Source organism: Zeugodacus cucurbitae, chromosome 6 (assembly GCF_028554725.1).
Source record: "Zeugodacus cucurbitae isolate PBARC_wt_2022May chromosome 6, idZeuCucr1.2, whole genome shotgun sequence".
Lineage (NCBI taxonomy): Eukaryota > Metazoa > Arthropoda > Insecta > Diptera > Tephritidae > Zeugodacus > Zeugodacus cucurbitae.
The window spans coordinates 30,746,651-30,770,540 of NC_071671.1; the positions used below are offsets into that span (position 1 = coordinate 30,746,651).

The window sequence follows — 23,890 nt, forward strand, 5'->3', positions numbered from 1 at the left end:
ACGGTTGCGTTAAGTCTTTCCCAGGTTTATCTATCTTGATGATCTGATAAAGTGAAAGGCTAGCTCTGCTATTGCAATATTTGGTAACTCAATTAGTATTTTTGGAGTAATATTATCATGCTTTGGATTAGTGCTTTTATGATACTAATAATATTTATAGACCCGAACGACTCGTTAGTGGTTTTGGGAAAGAAGGCACAGTTTCATTATATAGTTTTCAGTGGTGAATAGAATATGGAAAGTGAATTAGTAGTAGTTGTGAATTAATTTCGCTCATTTTCCATCCATAACATCATGGTGTCAAGAAAATATTATGTACTATTATGTTTCTTTAAAATTGGTCGAGTTGTTATAGTGCCAAGCCAAATTTTTAACTTTTTATACCAATATGAGAACAGCTTTTGTATACCCCACTTTCTTTAAATTTTACTGTTTCCTACGATTTTAATTAGTAAGAACTTTTAGTTGTTTGCAACATAAAATTTGTATTGGGTGGGCATGGTTATTATCCGGTTTGATGGGATACTAGAGGAAATGTATATAGTAAGTTTGGTTTATATAGCTTTAGTAATCTGAGAGATATAAAGAAAATAGGATGCAGGTCCACACCCATTTCCCAAAAAGATTTTTTTCCTGTACCAAATTAAACTTGTATAGCTTTATTTATGACGTAGTTATTGCACTTTAGAGCTTTTCATTTGCAATTGCATCTCTCACAAAAGAAATAGGTGTATCGAGTTTTATCAACATATCTTAATTTTTACTGCAGTTATCGATTCCTCTATGCAAGAGAGTATTAAAAATACATCTCAAAATCTGTGACATAACAACAATATACAGTGTCTTCTGATGAAATTACATTCAATTCGATTGACACTGTTGCTGGTCGTGACGAAATTGACAAATTTTCCTTAGAAAATTATAGAAAACTTATAATTGTAGTTACTTACATCCATTAAAATCACGCATTTTCCTTTATGTTTTGCGGGAAGAAATTCTGCATACAACGTAACTCTGTAAATAAGAAAATACATAATAATTTACACATTTTATTTTATATGTCAATAAATTTTACATCTTACCCTAGACAAAATCTTCGCCGATTTGGCGAATCGGCGACAGAAAGTTTGCCGATACGATTTTTTAAGTTATATAGACAGGGGTTTTTAGTCTAATATATTACTTTTAATAGTAAAACAACTAATATGAGGGAAACTTAAGTATACTATCGCAGGCTTTTTGGGGATAAATGGGTATGGATGAAAAAAGGAGGTTCTTCAGACTAATTATATACATACATTTAGCTGCAGATATTCGCACTTAACCCTGCTTAGATAACGTACGTCTGCGAGACGTACACTTGTTATACTCTCGCAACAAATGTTGCTAAAGAGAGTATTATAGTTTTGTTCACATAACGGTTGTTTGTAACACCCAAAACTAAACGAGTTAGATATAGGGTTGTATATACCAAAGTGATCAGGGTGAAGAGTGGAGTTCAAATCCGAATGTCTGTCTGTCCGTCCGTCCGTCCGTCTGTGCAAGCTGTAACTTGAGTAAAAATTAAGATATCTTGATGAAACTTGGCACACTTATTTCTTGGCACCATAGGAAGGTTGCTTTCGAAAATGAGCAAAATCGGACCACTGCCACGCCCACAAAATGACGAAAACCGAAAACACATAAAGTGCCATAACTAAGCTATAAATAAAGCTATGGGAATAAAATTTGGTATGAAGGATCGCACTATGAAGGGGCATATTTGGATGTAATTTTTTTTGGGGAAGTGGGCGTGACCCCGCCCCCTACTAAGTTTTTTGTTCATATCTCGCAAACCAATAGAGCTATATAAACCAAACTTTCTGCAGTCGTTTTTTTTAGCCACTTCCTAATACAGTCCAAAAATGAAAGAAATCGGATAATAACCACGCCCACCTCCCATACAAAAGTGAGGTTGAAAATTACTAAAAGTGGGTTAACTCATTAACGAAAAAGTCAGAAACACTAAATTTCACACAAGAAATGGCAGATGGAAGCTCCACTCAGATTTTTTTACAAAATGGAAAATGGGCGTGGCGTCGCCCACTTATGGGTCAAAAACCATATCTCAGGAACTACTCGACCGATTTCAATGAAACTTGGTTTGTAATAGTTTCCTTACATCCCAATAATATGTTGTGAAAATAGGCCAAATCGGTTCACAACCACGCCTACTTCCTATATACCAGAACTTTGAAGACGATCTGAATCGTTTACTTTACAATATATAAAGTAAGTACTAGTGAAGATATCGGTGCAGAACTTTGCACAAATACTATGTTAATAGTGTGGCAGCCCCATTCCAAAAATCGCCGAAATCGGACCATAGGCTTTTAAGGCCCCATATATAGAACACGAGGACCTCGGTGTTCGGTTACACCCGAACTTAGCCCTTCCTTACTTGTTTTATTTTTCGTTCTCTCTCTCACAACCGTTAAAAGGGAATATTCTCGCTTTCAGTTTTCTCAGTCGTTAACTGCAGCTTGTGAGTGGTGACAGTTTTTCAGTGATAAGTGTTTTCTATGATGAAATATTACAAGTTTGTTTTCTGAGGTACGTCTGAGAGACGTATCGTTATCTTTTACGTAACTTTTAAACATTTTTATGTTCTCGTTTTTTCGTGTATTTGATGAAGCTCTGAGAAGTTTTATACATAATTTCTCATTTCTTTTCTTTATTAATAAACATGGAGAATCAAAGTGTGGATGACACAAAAATTGCTGCTCTTTTGCAGGATATTTTGGATGGCTCAAATTCATCGGAAAATGGAAGCGAATCAGAAAATGAATTGCTTGAGGATAATGTACAAAGCGACGTGGAAGATGAGTTTATTGATTGTAAATCCTCTCAAGAAATACCGCAAACCTCTGCACACTTTAATTCACCTTCCGATTATCGCATTAAAAAACCAACAGGTGGCCTATGGCAATATTTTACGGAATACTAAACACGGCATTCATAAACTCTTATGTTATTTATTGTCATAATTCGATTTCCAATAGTCAAAAGACATTGAGTTGTAAAGATTATATGAAGTCACTTTCATTGTCTTTGACAACCCCATGGATGCAGAAGAGATTGAAAATCCCAACTTTGTCGAGAACACTAAGAAGTAATATTGAAAATTCTGCAAAAGATGAACTCAGCAATGGATGTAGTGCTAGTGGAGGTCAGCATACCTCAAAAAAGAAAAGGTACTGTGGCTTTTGCCCGTCCAAAATCCGACGTATGTCAAAAATGACATGTGTAAAATGTAACACACCCGTGTGTGGGGAACACAATAATTTAGTATGTAATTCTTGCATATAATTATGTCAAAAGTTAATTTTTTTGCATTATATAAATGAACACTGATATTGTTATCTAATTTAACCAAAACAAAAAAAGAATTTTATGTTATGAACTGGCGTCCTTTTAAAAAGACTAATTTTTTGTGATGAATTTTTAATACAAGTGAAATTTCCTTTCGATTTCTTAAATAAATAATAATTTTCTTGAAACAAATATCCAAAATAAAAATATAATAATTAAATAAAAGATCTACGTAAAAAAATATCTGCAAAAGTGTTTCCACTGACATCCTTAAAGGACGAAAACTTCAATACGTCAGGTACATTATCTTTTCAGTACTTAAAAATAACGTTATCTAAGCAGGGTTAAAGTTTAAAAAATACAAACTTTTAACACCTTTTTTCTCACTGTATACTGAGGGAGGATGGGATCATGTGTAGAAGTTCACGCAAGTGAGGAAAGTTTTTGATTGTCACTCACTTGGGAGTGGCCAGAAACGATTCTTCTCCACATGGTTCAAGCATCTCACGACTTCCGGTTTTAGACCAAGTATCCTCTGGGTAGCCAACAGACATCCGTTTGAAGGCGAGCTAAAGTGAGAAGGCGAAGCCCGCTTATGCGGTTGTGCGTAGGGTTTGGGACCCACCACATAAAAACACCCCCCAATGAAAAATCTACGAAAGCCTCGGATGAGACACCCCCCTTTTGATGACGACCCCTGCAAACGTTTAAAGGACTACGAAATAAGGGCATGCACCTGGAATGTCCGGACCCTTAATTGGGAAGGTGCCTCTGCCCAGCTGGTTGATGTCCTCATACGACTTAAGGCTGACATCACCGCCATCCAAGAAGTGCGATGGACGGGACAAGGACGGAAGAAGGTGGGTCCTTGTGACATCTACTACAGCGGCCATATAAAGGAGCGCAAATTTGGTGTTGGATTTGTGGTGGGAGAGAGACTCCGTCGCAGAGTCCTGGCATTCACCCCGGTGGATGAACGTCTAGCCACAATCCGCATCAAAGCGAGGTTCTTCAACATATCGCTGATTTGCGCCCACGCCCCAACGGAAGAGAAGGACGATGTGACCAAAGATGCTTTCTATGAGCGCCTAGAACGCACCTATGAGCGCTGCCCCCGCCACGATGTAAAAGTCGTGCTTGGTGATTTTAACGCCAGGGTGGGTAAAGAAGGTGTCTTTGGCACAACAGTCGGAAAATTCAGCCTCCATGACGAAACATCGCCAAACGGCCTGAGGCTGATCGACTTCGCTGGGGCCCGAAATATGGTCGTCTGTAGTACCAGATTCCAGCATAAGAAAATACATCAAGCTACTTGGCTGTCTCCTGATCGAAACACGCGGAACCAAATCGATCACGTTGTGATAGACGGAAGACATGTCTCCTGTGTTTTAGACGTGCGTACGCTACGAGGACCAAATATAGACTCGGACCATTATCTGGTCGCAGCGAAGATACGCACCCGCCTCTGTGCAGCAAAGAATGCCCGTCAACAAACACAAGGAAGGTTCGACGTCGAAAAGCTGCAATCGCAACAGACAGCCACGAAATACTCTACTCGACTTGCACTCCTGCTCTCTGAGAGCACTCATCAGCATCTCGGTATAAGGGAACTGTGGAACGGCATCTCAAACTCACTGCGTACCGCTGCAGCCGAAACAATTGGTTTTCGGCAACGACAAAAAACAAGCTGGTACGATGAGGAGTGCCGTCTCGCAGCGGAGAGAAAACAGACTGCCTACCTCGCAACATTGCAAACGACCACAACACGTGCGGGATGGGATAGATACCGAGAGCTGAAGAGGGAAGCGAGACGCATTTGCAGACAAAAAAAGAAAGAGGCCGAAATGCGTGAGTACGAAGAGCTTGAGAAGCTGGCAGACAGAGGGAATGCTCGAAAATTTTATGAAAAAATGAAGCGACTTAACGAAGGTTTCAAGACCGGAGCATCCTCATGTAGAGACCAAGGTGGTAATCTGGTAACCGATGTCCAGGGCATACTGGGATTATGGAGGGAACACTTCTCCGACCTGCTGAATGGCAGTGAGAGTACAACACCAGGAGATGGCGAACCCGATCCCCCAATCGATGACGATGGAACAGATGTTCCATTACCCGACCATGAAGAAATTCGAATAGCAATTACCCGCTTGAAGAACAACAAAGCAGCGGGGGCCGATAGATTACCGGCAGAACTATTCAAATACGGCGGCGAAGAACTGATAAGGTGCATGCATCAGCTTCTTTGCAGAATATGGTCGGAAGAAAGCATGCCTGACGATTGGAATCTCAGTGTGCTCTGCCCAATCCATAAAAAGGGAGATCCCACAATCTGCGCCAATTACCGTGGGATCAGCCTCCTAAATATCGCATACAAGGTTCTATCGAGCGTATTGTGTGAAAGACTAAAGCCCACCGTCAACAAACTGATTGGACCTTATCAGTGTGGCTTTAGACCTGGAAAATCGACAACTGACCAGATATTCACCATGCGCCAAATCTTGGAAAAGACCCGAGAAAAGAGGATCGACACACACCACCTTTTTGTCGATTTTAAAGCTGCTTTCGACAGCACGAAAAGGAGTTGCTTTTACGCCGCGATGTCTGAATTTGGTATCCCCGCAAAACTAATACGGCTGTGTAAATTGACGTTGAGCAACACCAAAAGCTCCGTCATGATTGGGAAGGACCTCTCCGAGCCGTTCGATACCAAACGAGGTTTCAGACAAGGTGACTCACTATCGTGCGACTTCTTTAACCTGATGCTGGAAAAAATTATAAGAGCTGCAGACCTAAACCGAGAAGGTACAATCTTCTACAAGAGTGTACAGCTCCTGGCGTACGCCGATGATATTGATATCATCGGAAGCAACAACCGCGCCGTTTGTTCTGCTTTTTCCCGCATGGATAAGGAGGCGAAGCGAATGGGTCTGGAGGTGAATGAGGACAAGACGAAATATCTCCTGTCATCAAACAAACAGTCGGCGCATTCGCGTCTTGGCTCCCACGTCACTGTTGACAGTCATAACTTCGAGGTCGTAGATAATTTCGTATACCTGGGAACCAGCATCAACAACACGAACAATGTCAGCCTCGAAATCCAGCGCAGAATAACTCTTGCCAACAGGTGCTACTTTGGACTGAGTAGGCAATTGAACAGTAAAGTCCTCTCTCGACGAACCAAAATCAAGCTCTACAAGTCGCTTATCATTCCCGTCCTGCTTTACGGTGCAGAAGCTTGGACGATGTCAACATCAGATGAGACGACACTAGGAGTTTTCGAGAGGAAAATTTTGCGCAAGATTTATGGTCCTCAGAACATTGGCAACGGCGAATACCGCAGACGATGGAACGATGAGCTGTACGAGTTATACGACGACATTGACATAGTTCAGCGAATAAAAAGACAGCGGCTACGCTGGCTAGGTCATGTTGTCCGAATGGACGAAAACACTCCAGCCCTGAAAGTGTTCGATGCAGTACCCGCCGGAGGAAGCCGAGGAAGGGGAAGGCCTCCACTCCGTTGGAGGGACCAGGTGGAGAGCGACCTGGTTACACTTGGGATCTCCAACTGGCGCCGAACTGCGAAGGAGAGAGACAGGTGGCGCACTATCGTCGATTCGGCTATAACCGGCTAAACGGTTGCAACGCCAATCACATACATACATACTGAGTTTCTAACATATATTTTGCACTTTACATTTACACTTCACTAATTTGTTTCTAAATGTTTATTTTCTATAAATTAAATTAAAATTTGCTGTAAATAAACATTCAACTTTTTCCACAATTATATCAATATGCACAATAACAAATGGGTTCCATATTGACAAAAAATAAGTGTTGCAAAATAAATATAAAGGAAGGATTATACTCCAAATAATATCTCGGGGTGTCCTAAGTTTTTTCGCGTAGAATTACTTTCTGGGGATTACCAAAGATATGGAAATTACAAGTTCTTTCGCGTAAAACTAATTTTTGCATTGGCGGCCTTTGGCCGCGCTTAAAAAAATAACCCTGGTCGAGCCAAGTACTTTTTGAATGGGCTTATCAAGCAAAGAATAATACTGAAATGTTTTTCAATACCTCTCACTCGATTGCGGTTTCTGTATTTGTATATCTGTTAGGTAGGAAGCAATTATTTCCGAAAAAACGTCATTTTTATACTCTCGCAACAAAAGTTGCTAAGAGCGTATTATAGTTTTGTCCACATAACGGTTGTTTGTAAGTCCTAAAACTAAACGAGTTAGATATAGGGTTATATATACCAAAGTGATCAGGGTGACGAGTAAAGTTCAAATCCGGATGTCTGTCTGTCCGTCCGTCCGTTTGTCCGTCCGTGCAAGCTGTAACTTGAATAAAAATTGAGATATCTTGAAACACGTGCTCCTTGGCACCATAAGAAGGTTAAGTTCGAAGATGGGCGGAATCCGACCACTGCCACGCCCACAAAATGGCGATAACCAAAAACACATAAAGAGCTGTAACTAAGCCATAAATAAAGTTATTAAAATAAAATTTGGAACATAGGATCGCATTAGGGAGGGGAACATTTGAATGTAATTTTTGTGAAAGAGTGGGCGTCACCCCACCCCCAAATAGGTTTTTTGTATATATCTCGCAAACCAATAAAGCTATATATGCCTATAATACTTCGTTCGGACCGACATTGAAAACAAGTTCTCAGTAAAAAAATGGGTTTTCCTTCGAAAACTTGTGTTTTCATCTATTCAAAATCTGTCAAACGAAATCACAATTTTCGCTGAAAACTTCCATTCCACTCATTATAATCGATGTCTGCTCTAGTTTAGTCGATATTATTGGAATACATATTTTGCCAGCTCTAAATTGTCATTTGATATTGTAAACAAGTAAGGAAGGGATAAGTTCGGGTGTAACCGAACATTTTATACTCTGGCAATTTATTTATTTAACATTATTTATATTATATAATACACAATTTGACCCACATATTCGTCATATACATTGTATAAAATTCATTGAAAGTTGGAAACCATAATATTAGGTTAGAAGCACCGAGGTCATCGTGTTCGATATATGGGGCCTTGAAAACCTATGGTCCGATTTCGGCGATTTTTAGAATGGGGCTTGCACACTATAAACATAGTATTTGTGCAAAGTTCTGCACCGATATCTTCACTAGTGCTTACTTTACATATTGTAATGTAAACGATTCAGATCGTCTTCAAAGTTCTGGTATATAGGAAGTAGGCGTGGTTGTGAAGTGATTTGGCCTATTTTCACAACATAACATTGGGATGTAAGGAAACTATTACAAACCAAGTTTCATTGAAATCGGTCGAGTAGTTCCAGAGATATGGTTTTTGACCCATAAGTGGGCGACGCCACGCCCATTTTACATTTTGTGAAAAAATTTGAGTGCAGCTTCCATTTGCCATTTCTTATGTGAAATTTAGTGTTTCTGACGTTTTTGGTTAGTGAGTTAACCCATTTTTAGTAATTTTCAACCTAACCTTTTTATGGGAAGGGGGCGTGGTTATTATCCGATTTCTGTAATTTTTGGACTGTATAAGGAAATGGCTAAAAAAACGACTGCAGAAAGTTTGGTTTATATAGCTCTACTGGTTTGCGAGATATATACAAAAAACCGATTTGGGGGCGGGACAACGCCCACTTCCCCAAAAAAATTACATCCACATATGCCCCTTCATAATGCGATCCTTCATGCCAAATTTTACTTCCATAGCTATATTTATAGCTTAAGTTATGGCACTTTAAGTGTTTTCGGTTTTCGACATTTTGTGGGCGTGGCAGTGGTCCGATTACACCCATTTTCGAACTTAACCTTCTTATGGTGCCAAGGAATACGTGTTCCAAGTTTCATTAAGATATCTCAATTTTTACTCAAGTTACAGCTTGCACGGACGGACGAACAGACAGACGGCCGGATTTGAACTTTTCTCGTCTGATCATTTTGATATATATAACCCTATATCTAACTCGTTTAGTTTTCGGACTTTAGGACTTACAACCAGCTGTTATGTGGACAATACTATAATACTCTCGTAGCAACTTTGTTGCGAGAGTATAATAAGAAAGGACCGCGTGTGACCGAATTTTTATACTTTCGCAATTTATTTGTTTAATGTTATTAAGCGCGTTTTCTTTTCTTTTCTCGAATGGTGACTTTTTATATTTCAACATTATACACATGCTGCATTACCTTTTTGAATGTGCTCCATTTTTTACATGATTAAAGAACAAAAAAAATTTCACCCTATTATGCTGGTCATCTCTCACTGACAATTTGATAACTAGAGTGCAGAATAAATTCAAAAATTTTTGAGAAAAAAGCGCTTTAAAATTACATGCAACTCGACTCATGTATTGGGCACAAAGTCCACTAGAAAACAAAAATCATTATATTAAAGATGGTGTAATTCATGAAGTTTCATTAATATATCAGAAGTTTTACTCAAGTAAACGCTTTTTCGGATTTTAACTCGTCTCGTCATCCTGATTATTTTGATATTTATAACCCTATATCGTTTAGTTTTATGACTTACAAACAACATGAGAACCAAACTTTGATACTTTCTTAGACACGTTGCGAGAGTATAAAAATGCTCAAATGTAAACAAATAAATTTGTGAATTGTCAATGAAAATCCATCGAAAACACAAAATGTCGGTCAGAACGACTTTGGTTCCACAATCCACAAATTGTGTTTTCAAGATGTTTTCAATGTTAGTCCGAACGTAGTATAAGAAGTGATATCGTGTATTGTTTTTACCGGGCTTAGGTATCATAATAACTTCAGATACTCTCCAAAGCGATGGAACGTGTCTTAGGTATAATGCACAATGTTCACATGTTTTTTTATACAATTCTTTGGTAGATTGCGTAATATTTCTCCGGTTATGAAATCGAAACTAGGTGCTTTTTTGCTTTCCCGATGAGGCTCTAATTTCTTTACTAGTAACAGCAGAAATTCTGATTTACGCAGTTTAATTCATGCCCATCATTTGGTGTAGGCGTCTCTAAAATGTTTTACAAATACTGCTGCTTCGTTCAGTTTCATTTAATTATATTGGTGCGACATGTTTTATTTGTTTATTAATATTCATTGCATCTTTCCAGAGTGAATAATCAGTAGATTTAACAACAGTGAGTTTGGACAAATAAGTTTTGAAGGAATAGTTTTTAAACTGCCTAATTTTTGTTCTTTGTTCCGCCGTATATTTATTAAGCTCAGTTTTGAGAACAGCCGACCTAGTTTGCTGACATGTCTGTCGAAGTTTTCGTTTTTATGGATACTTTCTATCTATTCTATTCTATTCTATTTTGGGAATTTCTTTCCACTCGAATATTCGGTGGAGGCTTCCACGCAGCATTTTTGCGAAGGATTCAACTTTATTATCTAGGTTAACATCGGCCGATATGCAAAAATACTGGTTTTTACATAGACTTAGTAACACTGTTGAATGATTCAGAGCACAAATATGAGCTATCTTCAATATTTAAATTGATTTTCGACACTTTATTGATTACAAAAAAATCAAGAAGATCTGGTATTATCCTAATGTCTGCAGGTCAATAAGAAGGAGTGTTGTATAAATCATAATATAAACAATATTTCTATCGTTTAGAATAACTTCTAATTCATTTTTACATTTGGAAAGACCATTGGCGTTCCATAGCAAGTATTGACCATCCTAGTATTGACATTCTCCTCAACTGTATTACCATTCTTTTTATACTCTCGCAACATGTTGCACAGAGTAAAATAGTTTTGTTCACATAACGGTTGTTTGTGTCACCAAGAAATATAAGAGTTAGATATGGGGTTATATATACATAAATGATCAGGATGACGAGTGGATTTGAAATCCGGATGTATGTCCGTCTGTCCGTGCAAGCGATAACTTGAGTAAAAATTAAAATATTTTAATGAAACTTGGAACACATGCTCCTTGGCACCCTGAGGAGGCTGCTTTCGAAAATAGGCAAAATCGGTCCACTGCCACGCCCACAAAATGGCGGAAACCGAAAACTTATACAGTGTCATAACTAAGCCATAAATAAAGTTATGAAAATGAAATTTGGAACATAGGATCCCATTAGGGAGGGGCACATTTGGATGTAATTTTTTTGGGGAGGTGGGCGTGGCCCCGCCCCCAAATATGGTTTTTGTATATTTCTCGCAAACCAATAGAGCTATGTAAACCAAACTTTCTGCAGTTGTTTTTTTAGCCATTTCCTTATACAGTCCAAAAATGACGGAAATCGTATAATAACCACGCCCCCCTCCCATACAAAGGTTAGGTGGAAAATTACTAAAAGTGGGTTAGCTCACTAACCAAAAACGTCAGAAACACTAAATTTCACATAGGAAATGACAGATAGAAGCTACACTCAGACTTTTTTACAAAATGGAAAATGGGCGTGGCGTCGCCCACTTATGGGTCATAAACCATATCTCGGGAACTACTCGACCGATTTCAATTAAACTTGGTTTGGTTTGGTTTGGTTCAACATATAATTATAATAAAATGTATGTATGTATGTGATTGGCGTTCAACCGTTTAGCCGGTTATAGCCGAATCGATGAGAGCGCGCCACTCCTCTCTTTCCTTCGCAGTTCGGCGCCAGTTGGAGATCCCAAGTGTAACCAGGTCGCTCTCCACCTGGTACCTCCAACGGAGTGGAGGTCTTCCCCTTCCACCGGCTTTCTCTGGCGGGTGCTGCATCGAACACTTTCAGAGCTGGAGTGTTTTCGTCCATTCGGACAATATGACCTAGCAAGCGTAGCCGCTGTCTTTTTATTCGCTGAACTATGTCAATGTCGTCGTATAACTCGTACAGCTCATCGTTCCATCGTCTGCGGTATTCGCCGTTGCCAATGTTCTGAGTTCTGAGGACTTTACTGTTCAATTGCCTACTCAGTCCAAAGTACCAAAGTACCACCTGTTGGCAGGAGTGATTCTGCGCTGCATTTCCCAGGTTTACGAAATTATCTACAACTTCAAAGTTATGACTGTCAACAGTGACGTGGGAACCAAGACGCGAGTGCGCCGACTGTTTGTTTGATGACAGGAGATATTTCGTCTTGTCCTCATTCACCTTCAGACCCATTCGCTTCGCCTCCTTATCCATGCCGGAAAAAAACAGAACAAACGGCGCGGTTGTTGCTTCCGATGATATCAATATCATCGGCGAACGCCAGGATCTGAAAACTCTTGTAGAAGATAGTACCTTCTGTATTTAGATCTGCAGCTCGTATTATTTTTTCCAACATCAAGTTAAAGAAGTCGCACGATAGTGAGTCACCTTGTCTGAAACCTAATAAAATAGTTTAAGTAAATAAAGTGTGTGTGTGAGTTATTTATTTCATTAATTTCGGACATTCTTGACAGTTTTGAACTACCGCATGCTCAAAAGTTTTCCAAAATTGATTATTCTTCTGTGATTTAGATCATTGTCTTGTCGAAAGACCCAAAGTAGTGGAATTTCTTTGCGAACATAGGGTAACATAATTGCCTGCAGAATTTGAACATATACAGTACCATCCATGATTTCCTTAGTCCCGTATATCAGTCCGACTCGATAAAATGAAAAACATGCTATACGATAATACTGGATCCCCATGTTTAACTGTTTTAGTGCTGTATTGGCCTGAATTCATCTGTCCATAAAATGTTTATCCATTTCGATATGAGCCAATCGAAGTGGACATTTGCAAGCTTCAGCAATTGGGCCACATGTTTTTTATAACAATGCTACTTTTCTTGGGCAATGAGCTGCTAAATCACAATTTAGCAAACGTTTACGAATGGTTTCTACAAATACCTCTAGTCCCAGCTCTTACTAGGTGCTTAGCCCATCAGTCAGTTATTATCGGACGACGTGTTTCAGGATTTGGTTTGTATATTAGGTCGGTGAACAACCAATTAAATTTTAAAATTCTTTATACGTTTTCCCTTTCTAATAATTTTTTTTTTATTAGATCGCGTCAATAGATATGTACATACTTTTCTGAAAATTTGTTATTTGTAATTTGTTATCAATATTTTATATTTGTATTTTGACAGTTTAATTCACGCACTACTAACTGCCTTAATAAGTCTCACTTTTGAAAATAAAGAAAATTGCAGTAGTCAAGCTATACAGTTATTGTGGTACTCTTTTAATGCACTGCATCTACACAACAGTATTTAAAAAAAATCGTCAAATAAATAAAGCAAAATAAAAAGTTAGCACTAATAATATTTTGAACGCAGCTATACATATGTAATTAAATATATAAATTGCAAGAGTATAAAATATTTGGTTACACCCGAATTTAACCCTTTCTTACTTGTTATACTCTCGCAACAAAAGTTGCCATTCGTATTATAGTTTTGTTCACATAACGGTTGTTTGTAAGACCTAAAACTAAACCAGTTAGATATAAGGTTATATATACCAAAGTGATCAGGGTGACGAGTAAAGTTCAATTCCGGATGTCTGTCTGTCCGTCCGTCCGTCTGTCCGTCCGTGCAAGCTGTAACTTGAGTAAAAATTGAGATATCTTAATGAAACTTGGAACACGTGTTCCTTGGCACCATAAGAAGGTAAGAAAGTTCGAAGATGGGCGGAATCGGACCACTGCCATGCCCACAATAACCAAAAGCACATAAAGAGCTATAACTAAGCCATAAATAAAGTTATGAAAATAAAATTTGGAACCTAGGATCCCATTAGGGAGGGGCATATTTTAATGTAATTTTTTTGGAAAAGTGGGCGTGACCCCGCCTCCAAATAGGTTTTTTGTATATATCTTGCAAACCAATAAAGCTATATAAACCAAACTTTCTGCAGTCGGTTTTTTTAGCCGTTTCCTTATACAGTCCAAATGAAATGAAAGAAATCGGATAATAACCACTCCCACCTCCCATACAAAGGTTAGGTTGAAAATGACTAAAAGTGCGTTAACTCACTAACGAGAAACGTCAGAAACACCAAATTTTACATAAGAAATGGCAGAAGGAAGCTGCACTGAGATTTTTTTACAAAATGGAAAATGGGCGTGGCGTCGCCCACTTATGGGTCAAAAACCATATCTCAAGAACTACTCGACAGATTTCAATGAAATTCGGTATATAATATTTTCTTGATACCCTGATGGAATATGGGCGAAATCGGTTCACAACTACGCCTTTTCCCATATAACTCAATTTTGAATCCTTCTGATTCTTTCACTTTATAATGTATACATAAGGAACCGGTAAAGATAGCGAAATAAAACTTTACACAAATACTGTATTTGAGCTGTGACATCACTTGTGGAAAAATTGCCAAAATCGAACCATGACTTTTCAAGGCCCCTGATATCAAACATGAAGAACTCATTGCCTAAGGGTAATTTTTCACCGAAAATATACATAGGTAGATCTCTAAATAAATTGCGAGAGTATAAAATGTTCGGTTGCACCCGAACTTAGCCTTTCCTTACTTGTTTTTAATTTATTTTGTTAAATAAATTTGGTTTTCCACATAATTGGAAACACATAAATTTTTTGAAATATTAGACCGAAAAGTGATTTTTAAAATAAGTAACTTTTGCATAAAAAACCTTATATAAATGAAAAATTTGAATTTGATTGAAGGTTAACAGATTCATTTCAAATATTTGAAGTGAAGAAAGTGCGTAAGTGGAAAGTTCGTGTGTGAAATATGTATGTTGAAATTTTCGATTTTTTTATCTTTAAAACTGAATATTTCGAAAACTATGCTTCTGCGGACCTAGACTTGGAACTCGGAACTTATCTTAATACCTAAATAACTAATAAGACGAACTTTATATCACTTTTGGATTCAAGTCATTAACTTAATTACTTATTTGCTCACTCCTTGTTTCAAGTCATTAGTTCATTTAACATAACAATGCAATATTTTGCTCTCAGCGAACAATTTAAATCAACAACACACTCAGAGCGGCAAAAGCAAATGCTTACATGACATTTTTCTCACCAAGCATTGTTTCTTCAAAACATTACTGTCGGAGAAGGCACGAAAGGCAATGAAAATCAAGCATATGACAACGAGTATAATAAAAAATGTTTCCTATTACATGTCAACGCATATTGTTGTTATTTATATGCTAAAATATAAATTATTTTATAAAACTATTAATTTTAAGAATATTTTTACACATAAAAATACTATTTCTTTTACTATTAATGAATTTACATGCAATATTTGCATGCATATATGTACATAATTTCTCTACATAGAGAACGAGCATTTAACACATGTTGCACTCGTTGCTTTTTCGCTAGGAAAAAAGATAATGTTTGAATTGCATTGTGAACAAGTGTTGCTTACTTATGTTTTTTGTTTTCATTGCCATTTAGGTTCACTGCTTATATTGTTTCAAATGTCATCCAACAAATCACCGACCTATTGCACACAATGCTTGGTGATTTCAAGTGCACTTGTGCAGCAGTTTAGTAAATAATTAGGGCCGACCTTGCCGTTTTTCAAAGTATTAATCGTTTTTAGTATCGAATCGACTAATTTTTGCATGTATCGCGCTATTTTTGCTCCACTCTTCTTTAAGAGCCATTTCCATTTTCTCAGTTCTTGGTATTAAATTTTCTTTCAAAACATCTATGAAGCCATACTGGTTCATAATATTGTCGATAAATACCAAATTACCGACTCTGTGTACTGACATACAATCCCGCACCATTACGTATCCTCCTCCAGTCGCACGCAAATTTGGTATGCGCATCTTTTTACCTGGTTTTTTTCACAGTTTGCTTGCCATCTAACGGAAATATGTTAAACTTTGACTCATAAATAAAAACAAGTAAGGAAAGGCTAAGTTCGGTGGCAAACGAACATTTTATACTCTCGCAATTTATTGAAGAAATTTTAAACAAATTTACTCATAAATAAAGTTTAATAGAATAACGAAAATCGTCATATATAGTATATGAGGGCGTAGGTAATTCCTGAACCGATTTCATTCATTTTCACCAGCATGGTACACTATATCCAATACTATACACTCACTTAATTTCGCTAAGATATCTCACATATTAACCAATAAATATATGCAGAATAAAGTCCCGATTTTAATAATTATTGGAACAGAGACACACTATTAGAAGAAAACAATTTCCTCTGAAATACATTAAATTATCTGAGAGATTTACCCATATTTTCGGTTAAAATTTACCCTTAGGCGCTGAGTTCAACATGTTCGATAACTGGGGCCTTGAAAAGTTTTAGTCCATTTCGACAATTTTTTCACAAGTGAAGCCAGTGATGATATTTGTGTAAAGTTTTATTCCGCTATCTTCATTGGTTCCTTATGTATACATTATAAAGTGAAGCAATCAGATGGAATTCAAAATTGAATTATAAGGAAAGTAGTCGTGGTTGTGAACCGATGTCCCATTTTTTATGCGTGTTATCAAGGTGTAAAAAAAATATTATATACCGAATTTCATTGAAATCTGTCGAGTAGTTCCTGAGATTACGTTTTTTACCCATATGTAGGCGATGCCACGCCCATTTTTCAGTTTGTAAAAAAATCTGAGTGCAGCTTCCTTCTGCTATTTCTTCTGTAAAATTTAGTGTTTCTGACGTTTTTCGTTAGGGAGTTAACCCACTTTTAGTAATTTTCAACCTAACCTTTGTATGGGAGGTGGGAGTGGTTATTATCCGATTTCAACTATTTTCGTGGTGTGTGGTGGGGTACGTATTGGTTTGAGAGATATATACAAATAACCCATTTCCCAAAAAAGTTACATCCAAATATGGCCCTTACTAGTTCGATCCCTTATTCAAAATTTTTCTTTTATAACTTTATTTATGGCTTAGTTATGACACTTTATAGGTTTTTGGTTTTCGGCATTTTGTGGGCGTGGAATGGCCACCGATTTTGGCCATCTTTGAAAGCAACCTCCTCAGAGTGCCAAGGAATACGTGTTCCAAGTTTCGTTAGGATATCTCAATTTTTACTCAAGTTATCCGTTGCACGGACAGACGGACGGATATACAGACATCCGGGTTTCTACTCGTCTCGTCATCCTGATCATTTCGATATATACAACCCTATATCTAACTCGTTTAGTTTTATGACTTACAAACAACCATTATGTGAACAAAACTACAATACTCTCTTAGCAACTATTGTTGCGAGAGTATAAAAAAACATGAATCAGACCTCTTTCGGCATAGATTGGTATTAAAGAGCAAACTGTAATTGCGTTTATTGCGTCTGTTGATAAATGGCTTGTTGAGAGCAGTTATTCCATGAAACATGTTTTTACGAAGCACTCTCCTTACTGTTGAACCACTGACTTCCTCTTCCAAGTAAATTTTAAGCTCGTTGCTGATTTTTTGGGCTGATATTCTTGGGTTTGCCTTCACTTGACGTATAATCCATCTCTCGTCATTAAGGGTCAGCCTTTCATTCGACCGGTTTTTACCTTATTACATATTCTATTGTTTTCATTATGCTTTTTATAACATACTAAATAAAGCAATGATTCTGCGACTTCTGCATACTTTTTTCCTCTTTTATTATGGTATATTAACAATTCGAGTTCTTCGGGAGATGTTTGATTCATTTCACTAAATTTTGAGGTTGAAAATTTTGAAAGCTTCAAAAATACCACTGCAAATAACTTTAAAATCAGAATCCGTTTACTTTCAAATAATTAGGTGAACAATTTTGAGTGACACACATATTTTTGAGTTGTGAACATGAAATACTTTTTTTGTTAAGTTAACTACTAAATTTTTTTTTGGTTTTTTGCTTAAATTACAAGTTCAAATATTAAACAAACTACTATGATTTTTATTTAACTTTTTAAAGTTTGAATACAGTTCTATGCATTATTTTATGAATATTTTACATGTGTATTATTTTATGTGACACTCACTGAATGTTGAGTAATAACTAAAAATATTGTAAATACTTCACTTATTTATTATTTTAACATAAATTAAAAATGTTGGCTGTATAATACTCGTTTGAACAAAAAAACGTCCTCTTAAAAAAGAACCATTAAATAAGACTGCGTTGATACAATTGTACGGCAGTTCGTAGTATTTCGAAGAGTAAGCGTCGATTTTAGGAGAATCGTTCAGTATCTCGTGTTCCTCGACACGCTTTCTGTTCTTGTTCGTACCAGTGCGCTTCGACGCAATTCACCATTCCTTTTTGTTATGAAATTCTTTAAATGTCACAGTGGGAGAAATGCCAATATGGCGGCGATTTGGTGGATATTTAAATTTTCGATTCCCGACAATTTTTTCGTTTTTTTGTTTTGTTTTGCTATCAATATTCGCCCACCTGTGAGCTTTCAAACTGAACATATGTTTCAGCAATAGCCAATCGCAGACTAAGAACGTATATATAATTACAAATACGGTCTTTGTCGGAGAGTTGCATTTCATTTTCAAGACGATTAAAATTCATTAAAAATTAATGTAGATTTTTATTTTGTATGATAAATCGATCCGCAAATGACAGAAGACATAGACTTGAAATAAAGTCCACTTAAGTATAGGACACGGAACATGGGGGAGGATCACCTTAATGTAAAATTGTATAGTGAAAGTAAATAATATTTTGTAAATATTTGTAAACATGTAGAGTAGTTTCTAATATTGTCCAAACACAATAATTACACTATACTGCAAAGTCAACTCTTATTTTCTTTTTTTGTACCTAATTGTTTCTTCCGGGAGATTGAGTTATAAGTAAATAAAGTAGGTTCTTTGTAATTCGAAGGGAAATATTTAGATATTGGAGGCTAACCTCAAAAAACAAAGAATATAATAGCTACAATCGATTAGACACTTCTCTGCTCGCTATCTTTGGGCGGTGATCGCTAGTCAAAACTTTTACATGTGAAAACAACAACAAAGTTATCCAGTTGAGTTCGTGCAAGATAGTATGCTATCCATTTAAATTTCTATCTCCGCTTGCGTAGTGCTTCCAAGTTTTGTTTTCACCCGATTTCACTAATTTTTAGCACGGAGACATATTATTGGAAGAAAAAGATTCCCTTTGAATTCCTTTAAAATATATAAGGGATTTACCTATATTTTGGGTAAAATATTTATTAGAAGCACTGAGGTCCCCATGTTCCTTATATGGGGCCTTCAAAACTTATGGTCCCATTTCGGCGATTTTTAGAAGGGCGATGCCACACTATAAATTCAGTATTAGTGCAAAGTTCTGTTCCGATATCCTCACTAGCGCCCTACTTACATAAACGTATATACAGTACTTTTCGCATAATTGTATATCAAAATTTGCACAAATTTTCGTTCAATTAACGGGGAATCAATTAACAGATACTCGCTTAATTGAACAATTTGTTCAATTAAAAGCATCCCGCTTTAATGGACAGTTTGTTCAATTACAGGAATCACGCTTATTTGGACTATTTGGTGAATTAAGCGATTACGTGGGAATCAAAATTTGAAAGTTGTTTGTCTTATTAAATAGTACGATATTAAAATATTATATTTGAATATTTTTTACCATTATAGCAAAAAATGCAATAACAATTTTATGTACTAACATAGGTATCTATGAATATATTTAAGTACATATGAACATATATATATTTGTTATTCAAATTTATTATTAAAAAATTATTTAGTGTTGATTAGAATATTAGTTTTTTCACAATATTATTTGGTGGAATTAACCGGGGAAATTTAAAAGGAAAATGATTTTTGATGACATATATTGTGAACCAACTAAGCGGGAAAATCAATTAACCGAGTCAAATTATCCGAGAAAATTTACATGTGCTTTCATATGCTATATTTTTTGCTCGATAACTCCGTTCAACGAGGAGGATGGGATCATGTGTAGAAGTTCACGCAAGTGAGGAAAGTTTTTGATTGTCATTCACTTGGGAGTGGCCAGAAACGATTCTTCTCCACATGGTTCAAGCAGCTCACGACTTCCGGTTTTAGACCAAGTATCCTCTAGGTAGCCAACAGACATCCGTTTGAAGGCGAGCTAAAGTGAGAAGGCGAAGCCCACTTATGCGGTTGTGCGTAGCGCTTGGGACCCACCACATAAAAACGAAGTACCAATGAAAAATCTACGAAAGCCTCGGATGAGACACCTCCCTTTTGATGACGACCCCTGCAAACTTTTTAAGGATAATGATATAAGGGCATGCACCTGGAATGTCCGGACCCTTAATTGGGAAGGTGCCTCTGCCCAGCTGGTTGATGTCCTCATACGACTCAAGGCTGACATCACCGCCATCCAAGAAGTGCGATGGACGGGACAAGGACGGAAGAATGTGGGTCCTTGTGACATCTACTACAGCGGCCATATAAAGGAGCGCAAATTTGGTGTTGGATTTGTGGTGGGAGAGAGACTCCGTCGCAGAGTCCTGGCATTCACCCCGATGGATGAACGTCTTGCCACAATCCGCTTCAAAGCGAGATTCTTCAACATATCGCTGATTTGCGCCCACGCCCCAACGGAAGAGAAGGACGATGTGACCAAAGATGCTTTCTATGAGCGCCTAGAACGCACCTATGAGCGCTGCCCCCGCCACGATGTAAAAGTCGTGCTTGGCGATTTTAACGCCAGGGTGGGTAAAGAAGGTGTCTTTGGCACAACAGTCGGAAAATTCAGCCTCCATGACGAAACATCGCCAAACGGCCTGAGGCTGATCGACTTCGCTGGGGCCCGAAATATGGTCGTCTGTAGTACCAGATTCCAGCATAATAAAATACATCAAGCTACTTGGCTGTCTCCTGATCGAAACACGCGGAACCATATCGATCACGTTGTGATAGACGGAAGACATGTCTCCTGTGTTTTAGACGTGCGTACGCTCCGAGGACCAAATATAGACTCGGACCATTATCTGGTCGCAGCGAAGATACACACCCGCCTCTGTGCAACAAAGAATGCCCGTCAACAAACACAAGGAAGGTTCGACGTCGAAAAGCTGCAATCGCAACAGACAGCCACGAAATACTCTACTCGACTTGCACTCCTGCTCTCTGAGAGCACTCATCAGCATCTCGGTATAAGGGAACTGTGGAACGGCATCTCAAACTCACTGCGTACCGCTGCAGCCGAAACAATTGGTTTTCGGCAACGACAAAAAACAAGCTGGTACGATGAGGAGTGCTGTCTCGCAGCGGAGAGAAAACAGACTGCCTACCTCGCAACGTTGCAAACGACCACAACACGTGCGGGATGGGATAGATACCGAGAGCTGAAGAGGGAAGCGAGACGCATCTGCAGACAAAAAAAGAAAGAGGCCGAAATGCGTGAGTACGAAGAGCTTGAGAAGCTGGCAGACAGAGGGAATGCTCGAAAATTTTATGAAAAAATGAAGCGACTTAACGAAGGTTTCAAGACCGGAGCATCCTCATGTAGAGGCCAAGGTGGTACTCTGGTAACCGATGTCCAGGGCATAATGGGATTATGGAGGGAACACTTCTCCGACCGGCTGAATGGCAGTGAGAGTACAACACCAGGAGATGGCGAACCCGATCCCCCAATCGATGACGATGGAGCAGATGTTCCATTACCCGACCATGAAGAAATTCGAATAGCAATTACCCGCTTGAAGAACAACAAAGCAGCGGGGGCCGATAGATTACCGGCAGAACTATTCAAATACGGCGGCGAAGAACTGATAAGGTGCATGCATCAGCTTCTTTGCAGAATATGGTCGGAAGAAAGCATGCCTGACGATTGGAATCTCAGTGTGCTCTGCCCAATCCATAAAAAGGGAGATCCCACAATCTGCGCCAATTACCGTGGGATCAGCCTCCTAAATATCGCATACAAGGTTCTATCGAGCGTACTGTGTGAAAGACTAAAGCCCACCGTCAACGAACTGATTGGACCTTATCAGTGTGGCTTTAGACCTGGAAAATCGACAACTGACCAGATATTCACCATGCGCCAAATCTTGGAGAAGACCCGTGAAAAGAGGATCGATACACACCACCTTTTTGTCGATTTTAAAGCTGCTTTCGACAGCACGAAAAGGAGCTGCCTTTATGCCGCGATGTCTGAATTTGGTATCCCCGTAAAACTAATACGGCTGTGTAAGTTGACGTTGAGCAACACCAAAAGCTCCGTCATGATTGGGAAGGACCTCTCCGAGCCGTTCGATACCAAACGAGGTTTCAGACAAGGTGACTCACTATCGTGCGACTTCTTTAACCTGATGCTGGAAAAAATTATAAGAGCTGCAGAGCTAAACCGAGAAGGTACAATCTTCTACAAGAGTGTACAGCTCCTGGCGTACGCCGATGATATTGATATCATCGGAAGCAACAACCGCGCCGTTTGTTCTGCTTTTTCCCGCATGGATAAGGAGGCGAAGCGAATGGGTCTGGAGGTGAATGAGGACAAGACGAAATATCTCCTGTCATCAAACAAACAGTCGGCGCATTCGCGTCTTGGCTCCCACGTCACTGTTGACAGTCATAACTTCGAGGTCGTAGATAATTTCGTATACCTGGGAAACAGCATCAACAACACGAACAGTGTCAGCCTCGAAATCCAGCGCAGAATAACTCTTGCCAACAGGTGCTACTTTGGACTGAGTAGGCAATTGAACAGTAAAGTCCTCTCTCGACGAACCAAAATCAAACTCTACAAGTCGCTTATCATTCCCGTCCTGCTTTACGGTGCAGAAGCTTGGACGATGTTAACATCAGATGAGACGACACTAGGAGTTTTCGAGAGAAAATTTTGCGCAAGATTTATGGCCCTCAGAACATTGGCAACGGCGAATACCGCAGACGATGGAACGATGAGCTGTACGAGTTATACGACGACATTGACATAGTTCAGCGAATAAAAAGACAGCGGCTACGCTGGCTAGGTCATGTTGTCCGAATGGACGAAAACACTCCAGCCCTGAAAGTGTTCGATGCAGTACCCGCCGGAGAAAGCCGAGGAAGGGGAAGACCTCCACTCCGTTGGAGGGACCAGATGGAGAGCGACCTGGTTACACTTGGGATCTCCAACTGGCGCCGAACTGCGAAGAGAGAGAGAGGTGGCGCACTATCGTCGATTCGGCTATAACCGGCTAAACGGTTGCAACGCCAATCACATATGTACATACATACAACTCCGTTCAACTAAACGGGGAAACATAGGGTCAATTAAACGAAAAGTACTGTATTGTTAAGTTTACGATTCAGAACAAAATGATACAAACAAGCTATTTGTTTTAAAAAATTAGTATTTTAATTAAATTTAGAAAATTGTTTACTTACGATTGGGGTATGCACCCTATTGAAAAGCCAACCAATGCACGCAAGATTATAAGCCAAGTGAAATTGGGCGCCACCGAACATAGTAAGCTGTACAATACGAGCAGTATACCACAAAAAGTCAAGGCCTGGAATAAAATATAATATATGTATATAATATTATAGATTATGGTTATTATTGGTTTTGACAATGGGGAATGTATGACGTCAATTTTCACAATATCGATTAATTTGTTTTTGTTCTTCTTCATATAATTTACGGGCGTATATG

At 38.4% G+C, this 23,890-nt stretch overlaps 1 protein-coding gene across 11 annotated transcripts in view; it reads right to left on the reverse strand.

The window, feature by feature from the left end:
* The window catches only part of LOC105219329 (synaptic vesicle 2-related protein), a 469,576-nt gene that overhangs the window by 339,340 nt on the left and 106,346 nt on the right, over positions 1-23,890 (reverse strand). For all 11 annotated transcript variants that reach the window (XM_054233805.1, XM_054233807.1, XM_054233802.1 and 8 more), the window contains 2 exons: positions 23,623-23,747; positions 951-1,014 (listed from right to left, as the gene is read on the reverse strand). In XM_054233805.1, coding sequence (XP_054089780.1) covers positions 951-1,014; positions 23,623-23,747 — 189 coding nt within the window. The remainder of the gene's footprint in view (positions 1-950; positions 1,015-23,622; positions 23,748-23,890) is intronic.